At 43.5% G+C, this 18,671-nt stretch overlaps 1 protein-coding gene across 1 annotated transcript in view; it reads right to left on the minus strand.

Moving 5' to 3' along the window:
- Window positions 1–18,671, minus strand: part of MSANTD1 (Myb/SANT DNA binding domain containing 1) — a 42,876-nt gene that overhangs the window by 10,844 nt on the left and 13,361 nt on the right. Inside the window, exon 4 of the mRNA XM_058804201.1 lies at window positions 8,688–8,952. Coding sequence (XP_058660184.1) covers window positions 8,688–8,952 — 265 coding nt within the window. The remainder of the gene's footprint in view (window positions 1–8,687; window positions 8,953–18,671) is intronic.

The following is an 18,671-nucleotide window of genomic DNA, read 5'->3' on the forward strand; positions in this document are numbered from 1 at the left end:
CATTTGCAGGTTAAAAACAACAACAACAACAACAACAAAAAACCAAAAACCACTATTCCTGGACACCTGGCTCACCCTTTTTTTCTTAAAGCCTTTCAGGTTTTTCCTCAGAATCCATCCTGCCCACACCAGTCTTGCAAGGGGTAAAATTAAATAACATGTAAACATGAAAACAATGGTGCCAAACTTAAAAGTGAGAACTTGAAGTTCTTCCTTTTAAAAACTGTCAGCCTAGAGTAAGGGGAAATCCACTAGTGAGAAAAGAAGGCAGTAAGATTTGCTTAGATTTTAAAGCCATTTAAGGATTCTTTTCTCCTTGTCCTTGCAATGTCTGATGAGCTTTTCCAGCTATTTAGAAATGCACATCATAGTCCTGCAAAGCAGAGCCTCACAGCCATCCATACTTTTATGCCCTCTATGCATTCAAAATTTTAATTTCATACATATTTCACAACCTACTGCTGCAATTTCATAGTCAGAGAATATCGAGCACAGCCTACAACTACATGCACACCCATCCAGCACAGAGAGAAAACAGCTAAACACAGGCCTGACAACAACCATCAATTAATATTGATTATTTTTAGTTCAATTGTGGAGGCTGTTTGCATAAAAAACAGATCAATTATGCCACTACAAGCTAGTAGCCAAGCCTACATGCCATATTTGTTTGCCTGTGTTGAAACTCTCAATGTGTTCAAGCTATGAGGTTTAAAACTGAATTGCAATTATGGAGTGCATTCACTGTGGTCAGTCATCCCAGGGGAGAGGTGGCAAAAGCCAGGGGTGACCACATCTCAGCCAGGCCACTGCCAAGTCCAGCAGCTGCATTAAGACTTTGTGGGACATGTTTTGAGCCCTTAGGACTGCAAAACATTGTGTCAAAAAGAGCAGGACAAGCTTAGAGCTGATACTCTGGGAACAGGCTTGTACTGAGCCCAATGTCACCAAGGTCCCCACCAGCAGAGCTGCTGCCCTGCCAGGTCATCCCCTCCTGTTCCAGCATTTGGCCATCCCAGAGGAGGACTTGGCATTTGTCCTGGTTGAGTTTGATGGGGTCCCTGTCAGCCCATTCCTCGACCTGCCCAGCTCCCTCTGAGTGCCAGTCCTGCCCTCACAGGTGCAGACTGCAGCCCCAGTTTGGCATCATCTGCAAACCTGTGACCTCCACCTTCACCTTTGGATTGCTGATTTTAAACAGGGCACGTCCCAGTACAAAACACCTGCAGTCCTCCACTGGGAATGAGTCTCTAGGCAGAATACAAACCATTAACAGCTACTCTGTGCCCAGAGATTCAGAGTTTTCCAGCCAGCTGGTAGTCCTTCCCTTGCAGTGTAACATCCCAGCTCGGATGCAAGGATGTTCTCGGAGACTAAGTCAAAAGGGTTTGTACTGTGAGCTAGACAATAATTTGCTCTACCCTCATCCACAGATCTAGTGCTTTAAAAAAGAAAGCAAGCAGGTCAGTCAGGTGTGATTCAGTGCTGGTAATTCCCAGTCACCAGCAGTCATCACCTTCTCCTTTCCATGACTGGAAATTGCTTCCAAAATTTCTTGTTCATTGATCTCCTAAGGAGTTGAAGGGAAGAACTCTTAATTCTTGTTCCTCCTGCCTTTCTGCAGATTCAACAGCCTTTTTCTGGTCCCTAGAGACTTCCCTCAATCTTCACAAAGTTTCAGAGATGATTCCTGACTCAGTCCTTTCCTAGTGCTGGTATTTCTGATAACTGCTGCAGGCACACCCGACTGGGACATGTGGGCAGTGACGGCTGAAATACAGACACCAACTCCCCTCAGCCTCATTACTACATCTGCTTCCATTAAATCACCCTGTGGGGATTTTGGGGGCAACCCAGGTATAACTACAGCCTGGGGAAAGAAGAGATTGAGGGCAGTCCCATAGGGAAGGAGTTGGGGGTGCAGGTCACTGAGAGGCTGGACATGAGCGGGCAATTTTCTGGTAGCCCACAAAGCCAAGATTTATCCTGGGCTGCAGCAAAAGCAGCAAGGCCAACAGGCTGAGGGAGGGGATTCTGCCCCTCTGCTCTCCTGAGACCCCACCTGAAGGGCTACAAAAATACTCAGAGCTGCTCTGCCACGGATACAGGCTGAGAGAGAGAGGAGCGCTCAGCCTGGGGAAGAGAAGGCTCTGGGAAGAACTTATAGTAGATTCAGACTAGATATAAGGGAAGAAATTTTAATCAGAGTGGTGAGCCACTGAAACAGGTTGCCCAGGAAGCTGCGGATGCTGCATCCTGGCAGTGTTCAAGGCCAGTTTGGACAGGGCTTTGAGCAATCTGGTTTAGGGAAGCTGTCCCTGCCCATGGCAGGGGTTGGAAAGAGATGGTCTTTAAAGATCCCTTACGAGCTGAGCCATTCTATAATTCAATAGAAGGTTTCCAGGAGTAGATATTTTGCCTGAGTAGGTTGGTGGTTTTATTGCTGTTCGAGCTCAGCTGTCTACCCAGACCCCCTTTTCTTACAGAATTATGACAATTTGGAAGGAAGGCTGTTGTTTATTGTCTGCTCACAGAGCTGTAGAGTTGCAGTTATATAAATGCAGGTATTTCTCTGGCTCTAAATGCATTGAATGGATACTAATTCTACTTCTGACTGCTTACTATAGCTCTGAGCTAAATAAAAGGGATCACTACCAGGAGGTAGACAAGAGAACTGGGTTAGCTTAAAAGCAGCACCAGCAGCAATCATCTACCTGTATGGAGTCTGGCTCAAACACACAGAAAAAAAGGATGAAACAGGGAAAGAGATGAGAAGATAAGGGAAAAGGGAGTGTCTGTCAGTCCTTTGGAAGAGAAATAGAAATGCTGCAGGTGGAGGTAAATAGGGAGAACATTGACTCCAATAGCGTTGATGGTTTAGCTTTCTGGTAAAAATAAATAGCTACCTTCATAATACTAATATTGAGTTCCAGGATTTACTGACTTTTAAATATTTTTTTCTACAACTGCCAGAAGTCCAGAAAACCTAGTTAGACAGCTGAGAGCTTTTGCCTGCATTGAGGTAAATGTAACCCCGGAAAAACTGGAGTCTAAAGCAGAGATTAATTTACTGCCCTCGGTCATTAGCATAACTCATCACAGCAACCTTAGCTGCTTCCAAGAGATAGAATTGGGGTTTTGTTTGTTTTAATGAAACATGGGGATGTTAAAAGAAACAGGACAATAGGAAGGCTGGAACGCAATAGTCCAGAAACGAGAGAGCAAGATGAGCCAAACATTAACACTTTGCAATTGGGCACATCACTGCCTGAGGGAGCAGCCATGCAGGAAAAATGAGGTAAGAAACAGAGGTAAGTGAGAAAGTCAGCAGAGCTTGCAAAATAAATTCACACTGAGTTTATCTGGACCTGTTGCTGTTTCATGAGGCTCTATTAAAATCCAGCTGGGAGCAGAGGCAACTGAGAACTCTATCCAAAAACTCAGGGATCAAAGTCAGATTTCCAGTGGACAAATACCCAAAGCATTCCAACTGAGTTAATTTGAAAGGTGATTGCCTGTCTTATTCCAAAGAAGTGAATAAATTAATGGACTTTTGAGATCCCACAGCCAAAATGGTCCACTGAATACACTGAGACAACTGTCGAGTCATTTGTGCTGCCATTGACCTTTTTTCAGACTTTATTCTCTGCACCTTCTTAAAAAAACTGTCACAATATTATGTTCTAAAGAGGTTTTGGTTTTTTTGAAAATCATCATTATTTAGTCTGCAAAAAGCAAGCAATCTATAACTTGCTTCATTTTTTTAGACTTTGCTCAAAGCAGGATTGCTTTTTTGTTATTATTGCAGCATTTGATATTACTACTTGCCTTAAGGAATGGATACAAGATCCATCTCTTGGGGTTTCTAGGAAAAGCTTTCAAAATAAATAATAAATAGCAACTGTTTGTGAACCAATAAATGGTGAGGAAAAGGATGATGAAAGTACAATGCTAAGTTGTGCATCTGCTATAAATTATTGAAATTAAAGACAAAGATAGTAAAGTGTTCAACTTTTTGCAGTAATTTGGCTGCACTCATATTTTATCATTTGCTGTAACAGAGGTCAAATTTTCCAGTTGCATAATGTCATAGAGTATAGCAATGGATTACACAAGCAAAAATGTTTAATTGCTATCATGTACACATGAAAATAAAAAATTAGACTACTCTTTCATTCAAATCATGAGACTGATTCAAATTTACCAATCATTAACATTAATTGACTGTGATTCAAATCAAAGAGCAACAGCTGCATCCTGTTTTCTAGGCTTTGGGGAGGGTGATGTTTTAGAAAATAATAAATTTGCATTCACACAGTTCTTATTTTTAAACATCAGAAGGAATCAGTCAAAACTGTGGACCACTGTGCAAGCTGTGCTTCCTTTTTATAAGTATTGTGTCAGTGGCAACATGAGAACAGCAGTCACAGAGCACTGTGGCACAGTGAGATCGGCACATTAGCAGTGACAGGACAGTGCTTTCTTTGAGAAGGAATAATTGCAGGTTCACATGAGCTGATAGCCCCAAGTAAGCTGCACAACACAAAGAACTGGGCACAGACTCTAAGGGATGCTAAACCTCAAGAGCTGGCACACTAATCTCAGGAAATCTTTTGATGACCAGCACATGTGAAAGATTAACTTTGAATTCCAGGAAGCTTGACTCAGCCCTTCCTTCCAGGATGGATAAATGGGGAGCTTCATGCAGCTCACCACACAGGTATCTTTGAAGCAGAACATTAAAAACCTGGTGGCTGTCTATCCACAGCAGATATTTCAGATTTTACAGCAATCCCTAAAAGCAGAACTTTACTCAAATACACCTGCAGAAAGAATTTTCCTTCCACCTATGGCGTTGAGGAGAATTTTCCACCCAGTCAATTTCCACGGTGGATGAAATGGTCCCTTAATACACTGAGACTCCAGTAGGAATTACTTCAGGTCACGGTATATTTTTCCCTGATTAGTTTCCTCCAAATGCACTTGGACTACAGTAATGCAGAGGAATACAGGAATCACTGCCAGCTCAGTCCATTGTCTCACTCTTCTGACAAAGGTCAGTGCTGAATACTTCAAGAATGATTTTGACAGACAGCTTTTGAGGGCACATTCACCCATAAAAACACATGATTATTTTTCCATCAACAGCCAGTAATATCCTGAAATCTGCTGCCTTTCACAACTCTACCTAATTGGAAGATAAACAACATCTGGGTTTTTTATTTAATAAATCTAATCTTTAGTAAAAAAATAGTAATAATAAAACAACCTGCTGATCTCTTGATGTCAATGATTTCCAGTGGCAATAATTCCACATGCTAATTATGCAGTGCAGTACAGATTTACATGACTTCAGCTAGTTCTGCATTTCTTGCCTTGCACTTCTTATAAATAACTTCTTGTATTATGGCAAAAAAATCTGCTTTACATTCTGAAAAATAGTGCATATTTGTATGCACCTCTGAAATTCCTTTAGCATTCACAAACTTTTATTTTTACACTTCTCTTAATAAAGAAAGCTTTCCACAGCTCAGACAAACTGCTCTCTAAACATCTTCTCATTCTCTTGTCACCTTGCTGAAATATAGGGCAGAATTAAAGGAGGTAATAATGAGATAAAATAAATTTCTGTTTGTCATTTTAACCCCTGAATAATGTTTTCACCTCAGATGTGGAGGAATGGGATATAAACACCCTAAAATTGCTTATGTGAGAGATGCACACTGAGCTGCACCTGAGGTAACTTTACCTGGCAGCACAAATCCCACATGGGATCCAAACACACCCCGAACCAGGGTGAAACCCTGGGGTGGGAGCCCCTTCTGAGCCCCCTGCACTGTGCACACCCATGCAGGCTGCACTTGCTGCAGAAACTGCAATAATTACTGGCCAAGAAACACTCCTGCCCTACTTAGGCATATGTTTGCCTGACTTGGACACCTTCTACTCAATGAATGGCTTGCACTAAGCAGAATAAAGAAAACATTTACTGAACTGCCTCTTAGAATGCCATGGGATCCTCAAACTGGAGAGCACCATTATAAACGTGTTCACTGCTTTCTGTTTCAGAACCCTATATGATTCAGATCATCAATATCTATTTCAACAGATGCCCCAGGATAAGCCACACCAGTGACAGCACTTTCAAAACTGAACTTGGTTAAAAAGACTAGTAGAAATATTCAAGTACTGCTTTTTCCTTTTATGGAAAAAAATACACATATATGTATTCATTCATATATATATATATATATGTGTGTGTGTAGTAATTTGTAGGACAGGGGTTTTATGTTCCTTTATGAAATTGTGGCACTTAGGTAAATAATATGATCTGATTAAATATTTTAATGCAGTTTATTTCTGTTAAAGGAGGAGTAGAGGCCACTCCACCCCTGCAAGACTGTTCAGAGTTGCCTAAAGAAGTACAGGATCCTGCAGTGGGTGCAGAAATAAGCTCCTAGGTGCAGAACACCCCTCCTCACTCCTGCTACTGGTGCTACGTTCTCCCATGTCACACTCACTAACCCAGTGTAATCTTAACAAAGTATTATCTCAAAATAGAGCATTATCCCACTCTCAGGATCTTCCTCTCCAGTTTGTGCCATAGGGCAGCAATGATGCTCAGAAATGCAGTGATGTAAAGCATCTTCCTCAAGTGTCCTGCAGGCACCCAAACACAAAGTCAAACTCGGCTGCCTCATAGCAAAGCCAGCAGTCGGTGGCCACTCACATCATTTACAGTTTCACCACAACCTTCCCCATCCTCACACACCACCAAAAAGTACCCAGAAAACTAGAAATTGTGATTAACAGCTTCTGCTTGCCCCTGTTCTCCATACTACCTCACCCTGACAGCAAAGGCACATGAACAAAAAATAAGATGCATTTTATATTCCAGAGCACAAAATGAAACAGCTCTGTGACAGCATAAGGCAGTTTTTAACTGTCCTAAATTAGCATCTCAATCAATAAGCAGGGAGCTGCCATGCACTGCAAAATAGAAAAGCAGATTGACAACATGCAACAGAAGCAATCTTAGAAGTTCACAGAAATAGAAGGATATGTCTTAAAAGTGTGGTTTCTCTCACACACACTGTGCATGCATGCGAGTGATTTTATTTCTTCCCTTCCCCCAGTGCAACTTTAAAGTAAAAACATTAATTAGGAAAAAAATGAGACTCTCTGATGGATGACAACACTGTAAATTTAGAACAAAGGCTGACAGAAATAACCTATTCCACTTGGCAATTACAGCACTTAACTATCGTGCAGTGTTGCTGCCACAGACACCTGTGAAATCTCAGTGCCGAGATGCAATTCCCAGCAGGGAGGACTGCAGATTCAGCAGACTAAGCAAAAGCCTGCTAGCCTGCAACTCCCAAATCTGCATCTGAGTGGGAATTGCTGGGTGATGCTGGACAAAAATTTATCTGACTTCCAGCTTTCTCATCTACAGTCTGGGTGAAGGAAACTGGATGGATTACAGCAGGGTTGGTAAAACATTTTGGAGACGTTAGGATTTGCCACAAAACATCAGGTTTAATATTATGGCAAATGATGTTAAACATTATGCTTGTGGATCACAGAAATGTGGAAGGACATTCAAAGTTAAGGGGTTTACAGGATTTTCCCTAGTTTTCTATTTGATGAGCAGTCTCTGCATTAAATACAGTGAGGGTGCCTTACAGAAAAGTGAGCAGTTTTAACATGGTTGCCTGCTGTAATAACCTTTTTTATTATTAATATGAGCTTTGAGGAGAGATTAAATAAAAGAGTCACATATTTGATTTTCTTGCATTACAAGCACCTAGCTCAAATCACCACTCAGGATTTCCAGTATGAGGCAGTTTGTGCTTCGCAGAGATAAGAATTAAAAAAAAAAAAAACAAAAAAGAAGAGAAAAAAAAATGGAAATATTTCTGTTAAGTTCTAATTATTTTTCTCCCGGCAAACAACAAATCCACAAATGCCTCACGTTTTCTGAAGCCAACTTCCCCTCCTGACTGCTTGCCTGTTCTTTATCATCCCCTCATAGACACCTCCGCCCTCCCCCCGACTCCTTTGGAGCAGTATTGACGGTGCACATTGATTCTCTCTGCAGATATAATAGTTCTTTCACTGCTGCTGCTTATAATTATAGCAATGTGTGTCACTCGGTAATAAGACATTCAATTATTCTTGGCCCCGTGAAGTGTAACCCTTCAACTCACGAGACCAAAATCGAGGAGCATCAGCCCCCCCAAACATTATTCTGTTCTAGTTTTCTTCTTTTTTTTTTTTTTTTTAACTTTGCCTTGCAATTCCGATCCTCAGTGGCCACTTGAAACTGCAGGAGTTTCACTGCAAGGAATTGGCTGCCAAGCTAACACAATCAGTCCCCTCAGCAAAGACCAAAAAAAAAAACCAAAATCTCTTTTCCCCATTAAATACATTTCCATCCCTCTGCATCATAACAGTGCCAGCTAATTTTAAAGCAACAAAGTTGTCCCAGAGTTTGACATGAAATGGGGGGGACAAATTAACAATGACGTAACAGCATTGGCAAGAGAGAATTTTAAAAGCGATATGAACAACCTTTAATCTTTTATCGACAGATTTCCTCCAGGAGACTTCTTTCTGAAAGGCAAAAATCACTGCGCCGTCCCTGCTAAAATCTCTTAAAATAAAAAGAATTAACTGAAGCTTACCTGTACTGGAATGTCATATTTGTAATTTTTATCTTTATTTCCTCTCCGTGGCGAATTTCTCCAGTCATTTCAAAGAGTTTGTTAGCCATTTTCTCATAAACTTTGGCATTCCTTTTAGTTTGTTTCAGCTCATCAAAAAATTCTTCCCAAACCAGCATTAAACCTCTCATTTCTGCATCAGTCCAGTTCCTGGCCCTCCTGTGTTTCTCAGTCTGAGAGGAGACAATGTAACTGGGAATTTCTGCTGCAGCCATTGCTGACTGACCTAAAAGGGTTTTAAAAGAGGACACTTAATATAGATTGAGTTTTTAGTTTAGGTTTTTTGTAGTGCAAGACATGCATATGTGGATAAAGAATTTGAATGACAACAGAACATATGAAACCTTTTTGCAACAGCTTGAAGCTTGAGTGCACAAAATGGGGCCTACATCTGACAGGCAGGAATTTAGTTAAAAGCTTTTAAACAGAGAAACGTCATTTTGATGTCACGTTTCCATAGCAACAGAGCAACTGCATAAGCTACAACAACAAAAACCTTTTAACTGAAAGCCAAAGAATCAGGACAAAGTTGACAGGCCATCAATATTAAAGCTTTTAAACACTTTAGGTTTAACAAAAAAAAAAGATCTATGCAGCCTTTGAGAAGCTACTTTTAAGTTTCTACTTCTTTTTTAGCTTTCCCTTACCTTTTAGGCAGACAATCTGCTAGCAGGGGGTCATGGTCGCCTGAACGAGCTTTTAAGTTGTGCCTTGACAGACTCTCTAGGAGGTTGCAAGGACTGAGGCCATGTACACAAAAAAAAAAAAAAAAGCTTTTTTTTTTTGCAAAGATATTCTGCAAAAAGAATCAGCCAGCTTTATGAAAACTATACATCTCTAAGCTAATAAATGTTTAAGCAGGCAGGCTCATTAAAAAGGAGCCTGCATCTGGGCTTTAGAACATGCAAAAAATAGTATTTAAGTGTTTATATAGAGAGAAATATATACAAAATTTCAATATAAAGCCACTTTTTTTTTTTTCCCCGAGATGTTTTGCTGCTGATAAGCACACACTGCAGTCCTGTCAGTATGAATTTGCCTTTGTAGGTATGTATTACTGTATGTGTATTTTGTATTCCTAGTAATTTAGATGCTATTTATGCAGCCTGTGTTCTGCCTTAGGACTGCAGCAGAAGCATTTCACCTGCTTTATGGGCAACCTAAAAGGATTATTCAACGAGTTAAAAAAAGGCTGCGAGATGCTTAGAACTGTGAATAAATTGCTTTGCTGTAAAACAAGCATTTTGAGCTGGTTTTTATATAGGGCTAAATTGTGCCAGCAGTAATATCAGAGAAGCAGGGCATATTCATTGTATTAAACACTGCAATACAAGCAGTGGGCCAAATCCTGCCCCACTTACCCTCCTGCAGTCTGACAATAATCTTCCACAAAAGAATGAGATGCAGGAACTGCATTAATTCCAGCTTACCACCAGCTAAATAGAAAGATGTTCATTTCCTACAGTCCCAATAGAATTGTGTTATGTAAAATATAAATAAATAATCCACGGACATTTCTTATTATTATTTTTGTGTTTCAGCATATAACAGCAATAACGACCTCACTGCAGGGCATTTCCTGAAGATTAATGGCAGGCAGGGGTTAATGGCCCGAGGCTCACCCAGTCAGTCGTTAATCCCCAGGAAATGTTCCGTGCCTCAATCCTTAATGCTTAAGTATCCTATAAATTGTAAGTCTTCTCATAACCACATCCTTGATCTTAACAATAGTTTAAAAATGCAGAGCTTGGTTTGCATCCTGGAGATGGCAGAGTACATACTGTTCCTAAAAGGTACACTAGTGACATTTGTGGGACCATTGCCTTCTTTCTATTTTATTTATTCTACTGCATATTACAAAAGGCACAACAGCATACCACAGAACAAGGTGGGGGTATGAGGGGGTTTACATGTACTTTACACAGGAACTTCCACTGATCCAACCCTGAACATGTCTCTGTCAGAAATATACCTGCTGAGTCACTGCCTTCCTAAGGGAAAAGATGAAAAGGAGAGAAATAAAGAAAAAATCCTCTAGCTTCCAAATAACTGCTTTTAACTACTAATATGACAGCCTAGCAACTATTACCTTTAAAAATGTGTAAATAACAGCATATGTTGTGATGATGATCTTGCATGGTTTGTCTCTTGGGTGGCCAGCTGGGAGACGTCACATGATCAGGGGACAGATGGTGGTCAGAAGAGGATCAGCTGATGACACATTCATTTTATTAATTTATTGTTTTGTTTTGAAATTCCTGTCACTTAACCTTGGGCTTCAGGCAGCTCTTTTAATAAAACCGAACCAACCTCGGCTTCCTGTGGTCACAGCCACTGCTGGACATCACCAGGACAAATTTAAGGAAGCAGGGCAGAGTCCAAGAGGAAAACACCATGGCTTTGGGTCTGATTTGGAGCTAACACACATTAATGTAAAGCCAGGCTTGCTGTTCAACCTTTAACATCCATTAGAGGTTTGCTTTTCCCCCTCAGACTTTAAACCACCTATGTTGTGAAAATGCTGATTAACACCAGGGAAACCCATAGCATGGCACACACAACCTGTCAAAAACCAAAGGTATGTGTGGTCTCTGCTTTAAGGATATTTTTAATCCAGGTTCAAGTACAACAATGAGGACAGGGTCGGTGAAAACCTTTCCAGCTGCACCAAGTTTTTCCTGTCATAGTCCACAAGTTTCCCTTCCCCTCTCCACCCACATGTGCCTGGCATATGTGTGGCTGCTCCTTGGGTTCTGTGCTGGCCCCCAGACCCCAGGATCCTGCAGAAGGGATTGTTCCCCTGTGAAATTCACATCTCAGCTTTTCTAGATGCTGTTTCCTATTAGTGTACTTGACAGATTGATATAGTGGTATAGTGCTATTTAACATCTGTTAAATAAAACAAATGCTTTCTAATAATACCTCCCTTATTCCCCTCCTCTCAGCACCTGAAGGGGATCTAAGTTTCAAGGACTCAGGTTCTACCCCCTCCTCCTTTAAAAAATCGTTGATAATCATTATGGACACCCCACATTGCCTACATTGCCTCCTCTGCCTTGCCAAAGCCCATGTGCCAAGTGGTTGACAAAGTGATTGTTTTCCTATGTGGGTCTGAAAGCAAGAGGAGTTTTTTAATCCCCAAGTAATTCCTGCAGTCTTTGCCAGAGCCAGGGGAGGGAAGATACTCCTCTCCAGGCTGTGCCTCTGCAGATGTTCTGCAGATCTGTGCAGTCCCTAGGCATCATTAAGCCCCTGTCCTGGTCCCTGAGCCCTGGATCTGTTTGTCCTGGATAAACAGCTAAGACAGGAGCAGGAAACCTTTCAGGGGAAAAGCAGCTCTGTGTCAGCAAGAGCAGTCCCTGCCCAGGAGGAGGGCACTGGCAGGAGAAGCTCTATTAGCATTTGGCTGCTTCTTGTCCCTCTCCAGCTAGAGGCCAGTCAAGATTTGTCATTTACCTCAAAGACTGGCTGGTCACCAAACCCAGAATAACTGCTGACATGGCAAGCTGCAGCTCTGCCAGACTGAAGGCACTGACACCCCTCCTGCTCTCCCCTCTAACACCTGATGGCAGAGTCCTCCAGCACCAGCTTCCTCCAAATCAAGGACCAAGCTGGCACCAAGCACCACACAAGCAAATGAAGTTGCAACTGTTCTCATCAATAAAATAAGGATATTAAAGTCTTGGAAACCACTGAAATACAAAACTGAGGTACTGAAGACACCTTTGTACATTACTTCCCTCTGTAGGAGAAAATTGTTCTCCTCCACTCTCCTGCTCACCCCAGCCCCTCCTCTGATGGGCAGTGACAAGTTCAGAAGATATTCTTGTGAACACCTCACTGTGCTTGAGTATCTCACTTGTGCTTTTTCCTTCCAATGCACACCAGCTCAGAGGAACATGAATTTAAAGATCTTCTTGCAAATCTGTTCTTCATATCATCTGTCTAAACACCCTACCTTTTTTGCAATCATTATATATCAGCTTGAATAATAGCTCTCACAGCTGTTCCACCTTTCATGGTGATCTCTAAAGATAACAAGCCTCAAACAGGGTAGAAGGGTTTATAATTTGCAGCTGTGGATCTAATGAAGTTCCCCTATAAATGCTGCTCTCACAGAGTTTAGACAATTCCATTAATCCTTACATATCTGTTGACTAAACCTCAGGTGATCTCTGCTAACTGACTGTGTATACAGCCTTCAGCTTTGCAAGGGTGGGCTAATGCATGCCAAATAAAACTTCCTTCAGCCAAGTTTTAGGGAATGGTGTTTTCCCCTGTGCCTGCAGGGGAATAACGGCTCCAGTCACTCAAGCACCAGAGCCCAGCCCACAAACTGAGCCATTACACCGTGATTACAGCAGAGCATGTCCCGTCCTGCTGATGGGGACTGTGGTAGAAGCCAGGCAGAAATCTCTGTGCAAATCAGAATTTATTCCACTAAGGACACAAGAGATTTCTCCAACTTCTCCTAAATGTGCTTCTGTGTCTGAAATCCCCACGGGAGCTGTCTACAGGGATGCTGACACACAGGTCACTGCCTATAGGGATTTTTAGAAATGGAAGAACACTAGCTTTGGTCCAGGAGAGTCTTGATGCCAACTGGCAGCAAACACCAGTGACACCAGGAGGAGGAGTTTCCTGCTGAAGAAGCATCACCCCTCAAAGCCACAGGTCCAACTCTACAACACATGGGTATCTCAGCACCTACCTGCAGTAGACTATTTTGTAATGTCTTGATTACATTTAAAAAATTAAAAAAAAATCCCACTCACCAATCAACAAAAGCTGCTTTCACCTTTTGTGTTTGGGGCAAGCTGTTAAAAGCAAGGCTATCCAAAGCACAGGCTGGTCACTGCCCTTTGCAATCCTGTGGTCTGGCCCAACAGGAGCTTAACACATGTGGATAATAACACATCTTGGAACTGGATAGTAACTGCAGAGCATTCTCTGGGAATTTCAGTGCAGACACACCTTGATAAGTGCTTAAAAGGGTGCAGTACTGTGTACATGTTTGTCAAAAAGCATTTGGAGTTTGCATTGCAGGGGGGATACTATTTTGTAAGTTCAAAAAGGCTGCATGTGTTGGGAGGCTGCCTCCTGCCCCACATTTTGCTATCCACTGGGCTAAGGCCCACTTTCTAGAGTCTTACAGAGAATTATGGGTTTAGTATCTCTGACTGCTGCCTACTGCAATTTGCAAAGATGATTAAATGCAATGCCAGTGCAGACAGACTGGGGAATGAGGCAGTGGAGAGCAGCAACTGTGAAAAAGGACCTGGGAGTCTTGGTCAATGGCAAAAGCTGAGTATGAGTCAGCAGTGCCCTGGCAGACAGGAGAGACATCCATGTCCTGGGCTGCATCCTTGTGGATCCCTTCCAACTCAGGATCCTTTGTGATACTTTGATCCTCTCTGAGAGAAGAAATACACTGTGGGAGAGGAAACATTCTTCCAATACCTCTGAAAAGCTTGGCCAGAGAAGCTAGGCTAGGACAGATGATCAGGAGGAGAAGTTGCCTTTTTTTCCTCCATGAAACCAGCAATGAAGCTGCTGTGCTCAGGAGGAGCTGGGAACAAGGAGCTCACCCAGAGGTAGGGAAGCACCCTGCAGGCAGTGGTGCCTGGCTTAGGAACTCCAGCAAGGTCCCTGCACTGTTCAGACTGCCAGTGTCCTTGGGTGATGGGGTCATGGGGGTTTGTAAAGGCTCAGAAGTGACAGAAAACCACAGGGCTGTGAACACAGAACCATCAGATCAATGCTGTGGAGCACAGACACAGCTCATGCATCCTACTGCCTGTGAGGGAATTTTAACAATACAGCAGCAAAGGAATCCCAGAGGTATCCAAACTGCAGAAGAGTGCATTACAAATACAGAACAAAAAAAAATTATTCAGGCTGAGGAAAAACAGTAGCTGTCTCGAGATACATAAAAAAGGGCAATCCCTTTCCTCAGAGGGCCTGCAACTTAATTGGGACGTGCCACAAGGGAAACAAACATGAGAGACCACAAGAGACAAGTGACAGCAACATATCACTGAGCAAAGGCCATTGCATGGCTAGATAGCTTTTATGTACATCTAAAATAAATAACACCTCCACAGAATTCTGACAACAGACATGGGTGCTGTGCCGGAGGCTGGCTGAAGGGAAGGCTGACATGGCTAACATGGGGCAGAGAAGATTTTGACAACACTTAGAACAAAAGCAAGAAAAATAAAGGTTTCCACCCAAAAGCCCTGCCACAGGGCTGTCTGAGTGACAGGTCTCCCTGATGGTGGAGCAGGGCACTGGGCAGCCCACAAGGACTGTGTTCTGGGAAGGTGCAGGTGAGCTGCAGGAAGCTGGAGTGGGTTTTTTATTTCATTTTGCAAGAAACGTCCTGCTTAAATTTCACTGCATTCAGAACATTTCCCAAAAGCATTTTGATCTTGCTGAACTGGCAGATTCTGACCAAAAATATCTGCTTTGCCTATTTTAGCAGTAACCATGGAAGCCAGCTTTGCACCGACATTCAGTTGGAGAGAGGATGGCGAGAGACAGCGAGGTGAATGCAGACAAGCTGGGAAATGAGGCTTCAGCAGTTTTTGTGGTCAGATCAGGAAGCATTAGCAGGCAAAGGGGAGAACTGGAATTACATGGGGCTTTAGAAGAAGGAGCTCATGGACTGCAGGGAACCTAGAGAATCCACTGTTTGGAGAAACCAGGTACAGACTGCTATGTTCATAGTAATTAGATTAAAAATTACAATACTGAGATTTTCTTAATGACTTTTTTTTTCAAGTTTAGAGAAACACAGACACTCGTGTTACAGACCCTAGTTAAGCATACTGGAGAGGGGGAAAAAATTCCCTTAAGTCCAGAGGGTACAAGTAATCACTGCCCAAACGTCTGGCACTTACGATATTAGGCAGGCAGGATGCCAAATGAGATGGACTTTGAGTCACACATGTTCCTAAATTTTCAAGCATACAGGAATAGACAAGCCAAATTATTAAAAATTTAGCTATATAACATTGAAAACAAAGTACATCAGTTCTACATGTGTCATATTCCAAATTTATAACAAACAGAGAATTCCTAGATTTCCTTACTCTTTCGAAATAATTTGCAGGTTGTTAGCATATGGAACAACTCTGCAGAATGTAGTACTGACATACTCCTTTTCTGGCAAGCAAGCAACAAATCATATTACAATGAAAATCGCTCAGTTCCCAATGAATGGCTTCCCAAGTCCCACTTGAAAAAAATTATTTTGGCCCTGCTTACTTAGAGGGGTTAGTCAATAAGTCCTCCTGCCTGGTTTGGTTTTTAGCACATTTGAGCAAATTACATGCTGAAAAGTGTCTAATCCATTAAAAACTGCTGCTACTATGCTATGCAAATATTGCTCTTCCAGTAGCAAATTCCTCTGAGAACCTGCCCTAAACACTTCGCTTTAGACATAAACCGTGAATTAATCCAGTTCGAATTTGAGATATATCACAAAAGAAAAAAAATAATCCCTGTTGTGCACAAGTATGCCTTGTGCCGAGTGCGGTTCCCGTGACTCAGCAGGGCAGGGGGAAAAAGCCGTGTCAGGAACACGGCGATGAGGCAGCTGTTCCATCGGCTGCTGCTGCTGCTGCCGCCGCCGTGCCCCGGCAGGAACGAACGAGCGCTGCCGGTGTCACCCCGTGCTCGCTGCACTGTGAGGGGCAGTGGTAATCACATAACGGTGGGAGGAGGTGATCGATGATCGATCCTCCAGCGAGGGGTCAGCCCCGGACCGGGCAGAGGGAGCCGAGCGCCAGGAGCGCAACGCTCCGGCCCAGCGGGTTCGGGAGCGCGGGGCTCCCTCGGCCCGGCGGGTTCGGGAGCGCGGGGCTCCCTCGGCCCGGCGGGTTCGGGAGCGCGGGGCTCCCTCGGCCCGGCGGGTTCGGGAGCGCGGGGCTCCCTCGGCCCGGCGGGTTCGGGAGTGAGCGGGGCTCCGGCCCGGCGGGTTGGGGAGCGCCCGGCTCCGGCCCAGGGGCTCCGGCCCGGCGGGTTCGGGAGCGCCCGGCTCCGGCCCAGGGGCTCCAACCCGGGGCCCCGGCTCGGCGGGTTTGGAGCGAGCGGCAGCGCTGCCTTCCCCAAGCGGCTTCCAGCTCGTCGCTCTTCCCGAAGAAGATCGTGTGGGCCCTTTTCCAGCCACCTCAGAGGACTGCAGTGCAAGTTGCTGGCAATTCGCTGCCAGAAGCCCGGCCTCGCTGCTCACAGCCTGCTACTGGCTTGGCAGCCGGCTGCATGCACCTCCAGCTGTGCGCATCCCCTCAGTGTGTGTCCCTGACTCCCTGCCAGGGCTGGCAATGGACGCGGGAAGGCCGCAGCAGTCCCTTGTCACCGCTGCCCTCAGGCCACAGCCGCGCTCCAGGTGAGCTCCTGGGAACACCTCGCACCATGGGATCAGCTCCTGCTGCTCTGCACTTTAAGCACCCACAGGTTTTCAAAATAAAAAGCGTTAAAATCTAAAGATATCTGCCAAATGGAGAAAGTCAGAAAAGCTCCTGCCTATCTTGCATTTCTGCTTGGGGACCCAAGACTACCCCCAGCTGCAGCCCTTTCGCCTGAAAAGGTTCATTCAGCTCTTGAGCCCCTCAGAGGAAAATTTAAAGATTTAAAAAAAAATATTTCAGATAAAATATTTAGGGCACTGGAGATTTTCATGTCAGTTCATAAAAGATTTAAATACTAAAATGTAAATGGTGTTTTGGGTATTGCTGCAAAGCAGCCTCAGGAATGGAAATTCAAGAAAATTGTTGCAACCTATAAAGTTCAGACAGTACTCTTAAAAGTATTCCTACAAGCCTGTCCCACCTGAGAGCTGCCAAAAACATAAATGAAATCAAATTCACCAGCACCCTAATGCTGTGATAGAAAACAAGCATAGAGCATATCCACTTCAGTGGCTGCTGATGGAAGCTGAGACCATAAAAGAGGGAGATGCCAGTTCTGGGATGGGCTGACAGCAACATCACCCATCCCACACCATCCATGTCCTGACACTGGAAGCATATACATCTTCTGAGCAAACTACACTTTATTCCCAATGCCATGCTCAAACTCTTTCAGGGGAATTAAATTTCCCTGAGAGTTACTGATGGCGCCCGTGAAGTCCTCTGTGGTCTGTGTTTGCAAATCTTTGCCCCAAAAGGATGACCTCTGCCTTTGTGCAGATGGTCCACACAAATTCTTCAGCTACCACAACACTGGGCAGCATCTCCAAGACAAAGACAGGATTGGGAACCTAAGCATCAACTCTCAGCTCTTGTAAGAGTCAGGAGGATGACCCATCTCAATGTAGAAAGGTTTATTGCAATATGCATGTCTAACATTGTCCCTTTTAACACAGAGGTTTGCAGTATTTGTGGTCCTGTGATCCTGATGCCTTCAGAGGCTACCTAGAACACAGGCTAGATGGTGTTAAAGGAATAAAATAGGTATTTATTAAAAGGCCTTCAAAGGATACACCTTGGGCAGTACAAGAGCTGGGCCATGGCTCCATCCAATATGGGCCCTGGGTCATGAGTTTTCACACTTTTATAAGTTTTGGTCCATTTACCAAATTGGGATTCATTGTCCAATTTCAGCTTCAGGTTATGAAGTGCCACCCTCCCAGATTGCTCTCCTCAATTCACTGTTGTTTATACTCTTTGAGCCTGAAGCTGCAATGGTGTCCTTGGTTCTCAAGGTGTCCTCCTTGGAAAAGGATTGTTTTGTCTAACTAAACTGTGATGAGAACTTGCTTACACTTTATATGAAGTTCAGAGTTATATATTAATGCAGTACAGAATCTGGAAAATATGAAAGCTAAAGCTTAAGGCATCAATCCCTCTTGATTAAAGGATCAAGTCTTGTTCCCTGGTCACCCCATGGACAGCCAGGAGGGATCATCCACCTCTCTCACCTCCAAGTGTGCCCCTCCAG

Source organism: Ammospiza caudacuta, chromosome 4, assembly GCF_027887145.1.
Source record: "Ammospiza caudacuta isolate bAmmCau1 chromosome 4, bAmmCau1.pri, whole genome shotgun sequence".
NCBI classification, from domain to species: domain Eukaryota; kingdom Metazoa; phylum Chordata; class Aves; order Passeriformes; family Passerellidae; genus Ammospiza; species Ammospiza caudacuta.